Raw genomic sequence first — 10,755 nt, forward strand, 5'->3', positions numbered from 1 at the left:
TCATTTTTGAGGTTCCAGGCACTTCAGTCCACAACGTGAACAGCACTTCTGTGACAGTGGGCAATCATAATCCCGAAGGCACACAGGTCTATCAATCTTGGAACACACCACAGGCTTGTGCGGGCAGAAACCTGATTTGGCTTTATGGGATAAAATAAGACACTTGATCTTGAAATACTTGATTATAGTTTGAGACAAATTTGGGAGATTTGGAGAACCCTAAAAAGGGCTTTCTTCTGATGAAGTGTCTTACCCTTCGCCATAGAGTAACAACAGATTGTATAAGGCAGAGTATCAACTTTCTGTGGCTAATAGTTTGAGGAGTATCAAAAAGGCTTGCCATCTCTGAGTTACAAAATCTGATAGGATTCCTGCTGGCCTCAAAGAACTAACGGATTTATTTGGCTTATCTGATCCCAGATTACCAGAGATAAAAGGAATATGAGAGAGCATCCAGAACTTCTTATTTAAAAAAAAATAAATTATAGAAATTGAGACTCATGTAGGGAAGTGAGTTGCCTCCAGCCATAAAGAAAACTAGTAAAAGAGTTGAAGTCAGTTGAAAGGTCTTGGATTCTTTCCACCATACTGTGCTGTGACTCAAAATATTAACAATCCCTGGGACAAAACTATACCAACTCAGCACTACATGAAGGAATGAGCACTAGCCTCAGAGACTACAGAGTTCACTTCTGCCCCAACAACATTTTGCTACCAATCATTACCCCAGCATACCTACAGGATGTGAATATGCTCTACATGCTCTGAAGTTCTGTGCAGACATAAGGGCTTATTAGGAATTTACATAATGGTTATCACTTTTTTGTACAAATAAGTGGATATTGTCACCTGTCAGCCATTGAAGATGAGACTCAGAATAAATAAGTTCTAATGGGGAAAAATAAGGAGTGATACTATGTATGATTGTTTTTAAAGACTAGTAAATTAGTTTATTGAGATTGGGAGGACAACACAAGAGCAGTAATTGGGCATTAAAAAAAGGAAAAGTTCCCAAGGTCAACTGAAGGGCTATCTCCTATTCCATTATGACATCCTTACCATATGTCCCAGAAACTATGGGAGGTATACCCCAGTGCTCACCTGCCCAAGCCATGGCACAAACAAAGCCACACATGGATTCACAACATTTGTCACTTTGGGGGCAATCGATGTCACTCTTACACTGAGCTGAACACTCCATACGGTCCTTGAAAGGGAAGAGTGGACAATGTCCTTCCTTGACTAAAACAAGAACAGATGTGAGTTCTCTTAAGCCCCAGCCCATCTCACCCCTTTAAATAGCTTTCCCTTCCCCTCCAAACTAGTATCTCTTACTATCACTTGGTTCACTCTACCCTGATGACCTCTGATAGGCTGTGGAAGAATGTAATGCCCCATCATCTCATGGGATGTAGTAAAGAGTTAGACTTGGTGTTTGAAGCACCAGGTGAGAAGATGGCTCCCTGTATCAGGGTGGCAGCTGTCAATGTGGTAAGAAGTGGTCAAATTCTGGATCTATTTTCAAGGTAAAGCTCAAATGATTTCCTAATTCAATGGATGTGGATTGAGAAAGAACAATGCTGATTCATCAAAGGTGATTTAGAAGTTGTTTTTTTTACAACCAAGCTGGGGAGAACTATGGACAGAGCAGGTTTGAGGTGGGAGAGCAAAGATGAGTGGTTCTGTTTTAGACAAATGAAGTGTGAGATGTTTCTGAGATCCCAATAGAGGAGTAGATTAGGCAGTTGGAGTTTGGGAGTCACATTCAGGCTGGAGATACAACTGTGTGAGTCACTAGGGAAGAGATGGTATTGAAATTAATTCTTTAGAATTTTGTGCATGTTTTCCGTTGTCCTTATCTGATTGCAAATTCTATGAGGGTAGGAAGTATTTCCTTTCTTCCTCTTCCCCCTCTCCTTCTTCTTCTCCTTCCTTCTCCTTCTACCTTTTCTTTCTCTTCCCATTCTCCTTCTTCTCCCTTTTCCTCTTCTTCCTTCTCCTCCTCCTCCACTCCCCCCCCCCACCCCGCTTCTTCTTCCTTAGGTCAGATTCTGACAGACTGTGGTGTATTTGACTCTCAGAACTATTATTAGGTTCTTTCTGAGACCTAAACATAAATTTCCCACAAACCAGCCCAAACCAATTTTCCTGGGCTCTCCTTCCTGCTGGCTTCTGAGGGACAACCAAGGTCTCGTTTATAGTGCCATAATTCCTTACAATCTCCCACAGAGGGTCAGGCCACAAGATTGCCTTGGCCATTCAGGCTCACTAGGCCTATAAAATTAAAATTCCAGATCTACCCCTGACCCACTGTGAATCCTTGGGCAACTAACTTTACCTTTCTGTTTTCTTGTCTGTAAAATGGAGGTGATGGTATACATTTTCTCCTGCATTGCAGGATCTAAGGTCAAAGTTCTAGTGCTGCCTTGTAAAGTCAGACAGTGCTGCATTTTGAACATCGATGGTCACCACCTCAACTATTACCATTTAGCAAACCCACACTGCTGAACAGCCACCATGTCAAATATTTGTATCCTGATCACATATAATCTTACCAACAACTCAGCAATGATTTTTGTTATTCCAGTATTACAAGGGAGGGAACTGAAACTCAACAGGTGAAGAAATTTGCAGTAAGTGGGAAAAGGGGGATTTTTATTTACATCATTTGGCACTTAAACTGTGTAAGACTGTCTCCCAACATTACTGCTGATGGTCATTATAGTGAGGAATTAATCCATAGCCCACACCTTCACCCCTCCCTGTTATTCACCTACTCCATGCCTACTTACGCTTCATTTTTGGGTGAGTCCTCAGCTAATACTCAACAAGTATGTGTACTTTCTCATTTTTGTGGCAAAACAACTGCATCAAGCCAATACTATTATTACCCCCATTTTATAGACAAGAAAACTGAAGCTCATGGAAGCAGGAAATTGAACCATCTGTTCAGTAAAGAGTAACCTAAACTTGAACAAAACATTTTAACCTCAAAGCCTGAGCACATAACTATGCTGGCATACTATTTCTAGTTACACTAGGCTCTCAGATGGCCAGCCGTATACGTCTTACCAAGAAATGTGCAAGCCATTTTGCAGTGTTCCTTGCTGATGAAGTTGTTGGCATTCCCAAGGCAGCCTCCATAGGTAAAGGGTTTGCAGAGGTGATGTTTATTGTCAAAATACCAGTGCCTGATATTAATGTTACAGTTTCCTTGGTCTAAGGGTAGCAGGCAGGGCTCTGAGGGCAGGAAGCAAAGAGGGAAGAACATAAAGGGTAGCAAAAAAGAGAAGAGGTCAGGCCTTCACCTTTGTACAGTTCTTGGTATTAGATTCAAGTCATAAGGAGAGCCATCATCAATATAATTTCTATCCTAGCTCTACTACAAATACTCTATGTCGAATAGAATCTCTGAGCATCATTTATACCTTTCAAAAGACATAGTGAAAAGCATATGAGGTGCTTTGGAGCTGATCTTTCTTCTCTACTGCCCTGAGCTTAGGGAGGACAAGACTTGTTCAAAGTGCCTAACAAAGCGCCTGGCACATAGAAAGAATAACACATCAAGAAGGGAAAAAAAATAGCCTCTCATGCTTGGAAGCTGATCATAGCTCACAGCTGAGCCATGGTGTTCCCCTGACAGATATCAACCAGCTCACCAGACAGCCACATCAAACAAGGTCACTCTGGAACCATGATAAAGGGAGACCAAAAAACAGTAATTGTGAAACCCACAGAATACCCATCACCTATGAGTGACTTATGCTTCACTAACCATTACGGATTTATCCTCAGTCTTGCCTGCCCTCTCTGTAGGTAAGATTCCCTGAGATAATCATAAAATTGCCCCACTTTCTGACAACACCCACCTAAACCAAATCCACCCCTGCAAATTACTCAATCAAAGCCCCAATCCCATAGTCGATTCTTTCCAACAGCTTCTTACTGAGATCCTTCAGGTTGTCTGTGGCGAATGTTCTCCCTCACTGCGATGACTAATAAACCCAACTTGTTCAGCTACAGATGTGTTCCTGGTAGTCTTTGGCCAAAAGACACTAACAATAGAATAAATGGATGTCTATATCTATATCTATAATGCATAATTTCCTCTTATGAGATGCTCTATACTTCGAGTTACCAGAAAACCTCTTTGAAGGCCTAAGAGTCCAAAAACAAACCCAACATCTAAGCTGACTGATTTTGTATTTACTACAGTGCCTCTGACACACAGTGAACATACGACAAGTATTAATTATTTGTGAATGCTTGAATGTTGGACCAAAGAAGACTAATATCAATATTATCCAGTTGCCATCCACCATGTCTAGACTCATTGTTTGTACTTGAGGGTTGGAATCTAACTAGAGAAAGAGGAAAGCATGAGCCCTGGCCTGTTTGTCCTACATGGAATCCAAGGGAATCGTTCGGCAAATTCTCAATGGGGCAGGAAGTAAGACACCTCAAAAAGCACCTGCGCCCTCAGCCTTGGTGCGACTACCTTTGAGTGGATCCATGCACTTCTTCCCACAGGCGAATGAGCAGCATTTCATCTGTTCTATGCACTGTTCATCATTTTGGCACAAATCTGGACCTCGAGTTTTACAGTTGATCCTCTCATGGGGGCACACTCCTGGTTTCTCTACAAGAGAATAATGTCAACATTCACATCCCTTGAGAGTTTCAGCTCTCCTCCCATGGCAAAGGAGAATAGTGATATTCTCTCAGCTTTCTCCTCTACCTTCCATCCTCAGTGCTTGCTCTGCTTATATTATGGGTGGGTCTGCCTCTCACCACTCGTTTAGATCCATCTGAATTTGGAAACTGTGGTCAGGTAGAAGGGAAGGGAAGCATCTCAGATTCTACAGCAGGGAGTTAAATAGGGACCAAGAACCTTACCTTAAGTTCAGGAACTCCTCTCTCTTCTTGAAATGTAATATATTAATGTCTAGTTCCTCTGTCTCCAGTATCTCAGTTGACAGGGAAATTAATTAGTAAGAAGTGGTGGAAATATCATGGAAATAAGAATATGGTGGACACGACACCCAGTTTGGGCCCCTGACCCCTTGTGAGCTCAAGAATAACCTGAGTTCCACTATATAACTTCACAGTTATCTTTAAAGTGGGAAGGAATGGTGCAGTGGGAGGAGCACTATAAGACAGACTCCAACATGACTAGCTAAATTATCTTGGGGAAAAAAATCTTCCTTCTGAGTCTTAAGCTTTCCATCTATAAAGTGAGAATTTCAATGTAATGCACTCATCACAGTATCTGGCACATGGGAACAGCTTGGCAGATATGGGTTTGCTTCCTCCCTTTGTAAGGCTAAACACAGCTTCCTCTTATCTGTGCTTGTAGGAGGCAGAATCCTAAAGTTGCATCCCCCAGATTCCCATCCTCTGCTTATTGAATTAAATATGAATTTCAGTACTGCTGTGAAGGGATTTCATACATAGAATTAAAGTTCCAAGTTAATTGACCTTAAAATATAGAGATTATCTGAGTGGGCCAGACCTAAGCTGTTGAGTCCTTTAAAAAAGGAGAGGTTTTCCCCCTGATTAATAGAGAAGAAGTAAGAGAGATTGGAAGTGTAGGAGGAATCCAACATGCAATTAGTAACTTTGAGGATAGAAGCTAATTGTCCTGGACGGAGGGTGGCCTCTGTGGAAGCAACCTCAGTAGTACAACTGTTACAGCCAGTGCGCATGGGTGAGAACCCTGGGTCCCAAATGGAAACTGCAGCTTTGCCTCACATCCTGATTTCAGCCTGGTGAGAACCTAAGCAGAGCCAGAACCTGAGCCAGAACACCACACCAGACTTCTGAACTACAGGTAATGTGTTACACAGCCAGAGATAGCTATTATATCGTGCCAGGGGCTGCGAGGTTCTAAACTGAGCATCTTTCCAGCGAGATCTGCTGGAGAGGCCTGATCTTTTTGGATACCACCAAATATTGGAATTACAGAAGTTTAGAATTGGAAAGACCATACTTATTAGTATCACCCTCTTAATTTCTTAAGTTAAAAAATATGAGGTCAGATGAGAAAATAGAGTGAACGAAGGGCAAATCTAGGTCTTCCAATCCATGATTCACTTTGAAAGCCCTGAGCATTGGCCAGTGAAATTGTTATGCTTTCCAATTATATTTCTTAGCCTTCATACCACCCTTCATGCACCCTCAAAGATGTCCTTGAAGCTAAGAGTATATGCTTCCTAATGTGGAGTTATACATTTAAAACATCTGTGCATCGGGGCGCCTGGGTGGCTTAGTCGGTTAAGCGTCTGACTTTCGCTTAGGTCATGATCTCACGGTTCGTGGGTTAGAGCCCCGTGTCAGGCTCTGTGCTGACTGCCAGCTCAGAGCCTGGAGCCTGTTTCAGTCTGTGACTCCCTCTCTCTCTGACCCTCCCCTGTTCACGCTGTCTCTCTCTCTCCTAGAAATAAATAAAAAATATTTAAAAATAAAATAAAATAAAACATCTGTGCATCTTTTAAAAATATAGACCATGTCCCAAATCAGAATCTGTACAAAGTGAAGCCTAGGGACTCAAACTTTTTTTTTAAAGTTTTTTTTTTTTTAAGCTACTGTTATTGTAGCTCCTCTCCCCTGTCAGTTTCAACTCTCACTTAGAATCCTCCTCCCTCAGCCATTTACCTTGTCCGATCAGGCTCCTCCCTGATATACACACAATGGGGATTCCTCTGCAGTTACTCGGAATGCACCCTGAAGTTGGGGTCTCACTCTCTGCTGTCATTACTTGACACACACTTCCCGCGTGACCACATCCATTCCAAAGGTACTGCGGTTCCCATACCTCCCTCCAGGCTTGTCCTCACTTCCAAGCCAAAGACATATATCCAGCCACCTGGGGAACATGCAGCTGGGCATCTTGTAAAGACCTTTGTTCCCACATGTACAAAACCGAACTAGCATCTCCCTATGCCTCAGCAGTGCCTCCTTCTCTCTGCTCCCATCTTTATACCTGGCATCAACAGGGGGCCAGGCTTTCACAAGAACCCCGAGATTCACTCCTTCCTGTCACTCCAGCATCCTGTCAGGCATGGACTCGGTTCAGTTCCTCCTCCTCATCTCTCTCCAAGCCCCGTGGCTTCCCTCTTGGCCACCACTTTCAGACAGCTCCCGACCTCAGCCCATCCCTCTCCTCCACTTGTACAACCTCCTCCCCACTGTCCTCTGACCTCAGGCCCCTTCCCAGTGTCTGATTCACCACTAAAAATTAAACTTGAAAAAGATATAAATGAGGCAAAGTTAAGGAAAGAATTTGGGGGAGCAAGTGAGGGAAGGATTCAAGGGTCCCAGGGTGGGTGAGCAGGGCTAGTCCTCTGAAGCCACAGTAGAAATCGCTTCCTCCGACACACGAGTCCTTGCTTCCTGTCCGACCCTCAGTCCCAGGAAGGTCTCCTGAAGGAGGCGTGGCCGTGGCTTCCCTCAACCCACTTTTGTCTCTTTTCACTGGCGATGCAGATGTGTCCTCCAAAGAGAGAGAGAGAAGCAGCAGGAGCACTACGTTCCTCGGGGAGAAGGCGGAGCTGTGGACAGGAAGGCACCTGTGCGGGGTGACAAGAGGCGTGGGGATCAGGCACCGGCCAGACAGAGACACAGAGCGTGTGCTGAGAACCACGCAGAGGGCCCACCGCTCCCCTCAGTTCACAGATGAGGAAACTGCGATGCGCGGTGGGGAAGAGGGTTGTCTGAGCTCACGAGAAGCGTAGGGCGGGGCCTTCAAGCTCAGGAGCTCCTGGTGTGCCAGGAGCCGCACTGACCTCGCTGGATGGCAGTCACAGCAAGGAAATGGCAGCGTTTGCACAGCTCCAGCCATGAGAAATGAAAACTGGTATCTCCTGCTACTACTGGCTCGTTTGTGCTGGTATTGACCAGGTCTCACAATATTCCATATCAGACCCATATTCTGAACACAGATCCCTCATAAGGAAAAGCATATTCCTGCCTTTACAAAAGAGGCTTTAGATGAAAGCTCTGTGAATGATTGTCAAAAGGCTCTTCCTATGGGCCTTGAAGACCCAAGACTTAGATAATAAAGGGGGTTAAGAACACAAGAGTTACAATTGAGCCTGGCCCCGAGACAAAGAGCCTATTTTGGGGTTTAGGGCAAAACATAGTTACTACATATATCTTTGCTAATTGGTGAAGCATAGCAGTCCCTTCCTCAAGGCCTACTTTCCACAAACACCCTCCCTTACACTGGCAACTGGGATGAGGATACATAAGAGTAGCTAAAACATAAACCCAGGTGCTAAGACTGACACATTTAGGATCCCCATGGTAGTTTCCACAAAGAAACCAATTCAGAAACATTCATCCTCTTGAGAGCCAGACAGAATGACTCCTAGCTTATCTATATACAATTAAACAAATATGTTATCCTGTTTTTCACTAAGAACATACTGTTAATTCCTTGGTTGTAAATTCACTATAACTGAGATAATTCTGCAGAATATCAAAAACTTGTTATCACAAAAGGCCTCCCATTGTAGAAATTCCTTTCTCTGACTTCATGATGTTGCTGAACCTTTAAATAAAGACACAAAAACCGACAGGACAGAGATGCTTGCCTGGTGATCAGAAAGAATCTCGGGGCTTTCTCACTCTCTCTCGCTGACACCGTCCATCCTTCAGGGACCCCTGGACCTGTCAGAGCCGGCTCGGCCTCCAACACTGGTGGCCCCACACTCTGCCCCCGTCCTGGCTCATGCCCCATTGGGACCCTCGCCCAGCGTCTTGTTCCTACAGGAGAGGTCGTATATCAGTGATGACAAGGATTTGTCTGGAACAGTTGCAGGGCTGGTCTGCCCACTGTCATTCCCAGGGCGACCCCGGACACGTGGGGACACCTTTCCCTTGCTCCACTGATGGCCAGAAACTGATGGTAGGAGACTTTCAGGAGGGCCTGGGCATGTCCCATAGGGACCAGGAGCTAAAAAATCCCAGATGACCGTGAGTTAACAAAAGGAACCATCGTTTTCTTTCCGGTGTTATCCAAGCCTCACTTCAGATACTCCCAGAATATCAGACTGTTCAGAATGGCAATTATGGCCCCAAACCCAGTGACACTGATTTTTGGTCCTGGCTTGGTAACTCACTGCTGTAGCTGGATGCGGGAGCATCGGTTTCCCCATGTAGGAAACGGAAATGATACACCTGTCTGGCAGCTTTGTTGTCACTGTGAGGATTAGCCGAGATAGTGTGAGGATTATTCACGAAGTGGCAAGGAATGGTCAAAAGCAGTGCCCAGGGTTAGACCTGAGTTCACACTGTGGATTCGCTCAGCCGCTGAAGTTCACTGAGCCTCAATTTTCCTTCCTTCCTTCCTTCCTTCCTTCCTTCCTTCCTTCCTTCCTTCCTTCCTAATATTTTATTTTTAAGTCTCTCACCCAATGCCGGGCTTGAACTCATAAGCTTGAAATCAAGAGTTGCTCGCTCTGCACACTGAGCCAGCCATGTGCCCCAAGCCTCAGTTTTCTTTAAAGGAAATAGTAACACATCTACTTCATTGACATGAGAATTAATTGAACTATTGTGGAAAGCATGGTGACTGGCATATAGTGCTTAATATACTTTAGTCAGTAAAAAAAACAATTCACTGAGTGCAATGCAAACACTAAAAAAAAGGTACTATTACCTTTTCAGCTTTTAAGTGTCCTGTGTATATCATTGTTTTTGTTCCCCCAAAAGATTCACCAAGGCCCTTTGGTGTCTTAAATTCTTATAATCAAATCAGCCTTTTGGTGTGAAGTTTTACACCTATTAACCCAGTCTTGAGAATTCATTGATCAGATTAGCCTGTAGTCAGTTAGGAGGAAGCAGCGCTCCAGGGGTCGGGGTGCAGGGAGAGATGCGGATCAAAGACTGCCAAACATAACACAGCACGTCCAGTTAGAATTTTTAGGACAAGTATATCCCATGAAATACAAGGACCATCATTATACTAAAAATTATTTGGCATTTATCTATGATTCAGATTTAGTTGGTGATCTTACATTGTTATTTCCTAAATCTGGCAACTGCCTGGGATGCAAATCAAAGTGAATTCATTTTGATTTGAGGGGGATCTGTTCGGGCAAGAGACCACCAACCGTGGGTCCTGTGTGGAGTGAGCAAATGCGTGTGGGGGACTTGCTCAGTGGCCCTGGGCGCTGGGACAGACGTGGGAGGCACAGGCACCTGGGGGCTGCAGCAACAGCCATGAACCGGGAATGAAGAGACTTTGAAGCCATGCCAGTTCGGGCCACTCTTCTGTCAGCCTACCCGTGTGAAAATGACGAGATTCCACTCAGTCAGTCCTGATCGCGCTGGCGCACGTTACCCCGGAGGGCACAGGAAGGCTTCCAGAGGCTCCACAGGCAGCCTTAAGGGCATGATGCCCTGGCTCTTCAACTCTGCACGTACTTTTTCCTGAAGTTGGTTTGCTGAGAAAGAGCCTGCGGTCTGCCTTTCTCCTTTCCTACCTGTCTCTCACAAAGCCCTGTGCTGCTTCCAGAAAAGGAGGGGGTAGGGTGCATACTTCTTACCTCTCTGTTGCATGTGTCCGAAGTGGAAAACCTGAGTTACAAACAAAGGAACACTTTGAGAGTGCATTTCCCTGAGGATGCTTCCCAAGGAGCAAAGCAAAAATGTGTGGGTAGGAAACACGAAGAGGCCGGTCAGTACTTTGTTTCATTCAGGTGACAAAGTCATAGTGTGTCACTGTGCCTTTAGCTCCCTCTTCTAGAGTTA

At 44.6% G+C, this 10,755-nt stretch overlaps 1 protein-coding gene across 1 annotated transcript; it reads right to left on the reverse strand.

Moving 5' to 3' along the window:
- WFDC8 (WAP four-disulfide core domain 8) lies at positions 1-10,398 on the reverse strand. Its single transcript, XM_039248515.1, has 6 exons — positions 10,346-10,398; positions 7,459-7,568; positions 4,499-4,639; positions 3,073-3,240; positions 1,102-1,242; positions 1-140 (listed from the first exon to the last, which is right to left on the reverse strand). Exons 1-6 carry the CDS (start codon positions 10,396-10,398, stop codon positions 1-3), a joined length of 753 nt encoding a protein of 250 aa, XP_039104446.1.
- Between the last annotated feature and the right edge of the window lie 357 nt (positions 10,399-10,755).

The sequence above is a fragment of the Hyaena hyaena genome, unplaced genomic scaffold, assembly GCF_003009895.1.
Source record: "Hyaena hyaena isolate Hyena2069 unplaced genomic scaffold, ASM300989v1 scaffold_312, whole genome shotgun sequence".
Taxonomy (NCBI): domain Eukaryota; kingdom Metazoa; phylum Chordata; class Mammalia; order Carnivora; family Hyaenidae; genus Hyaena; species Hyaena hyaena.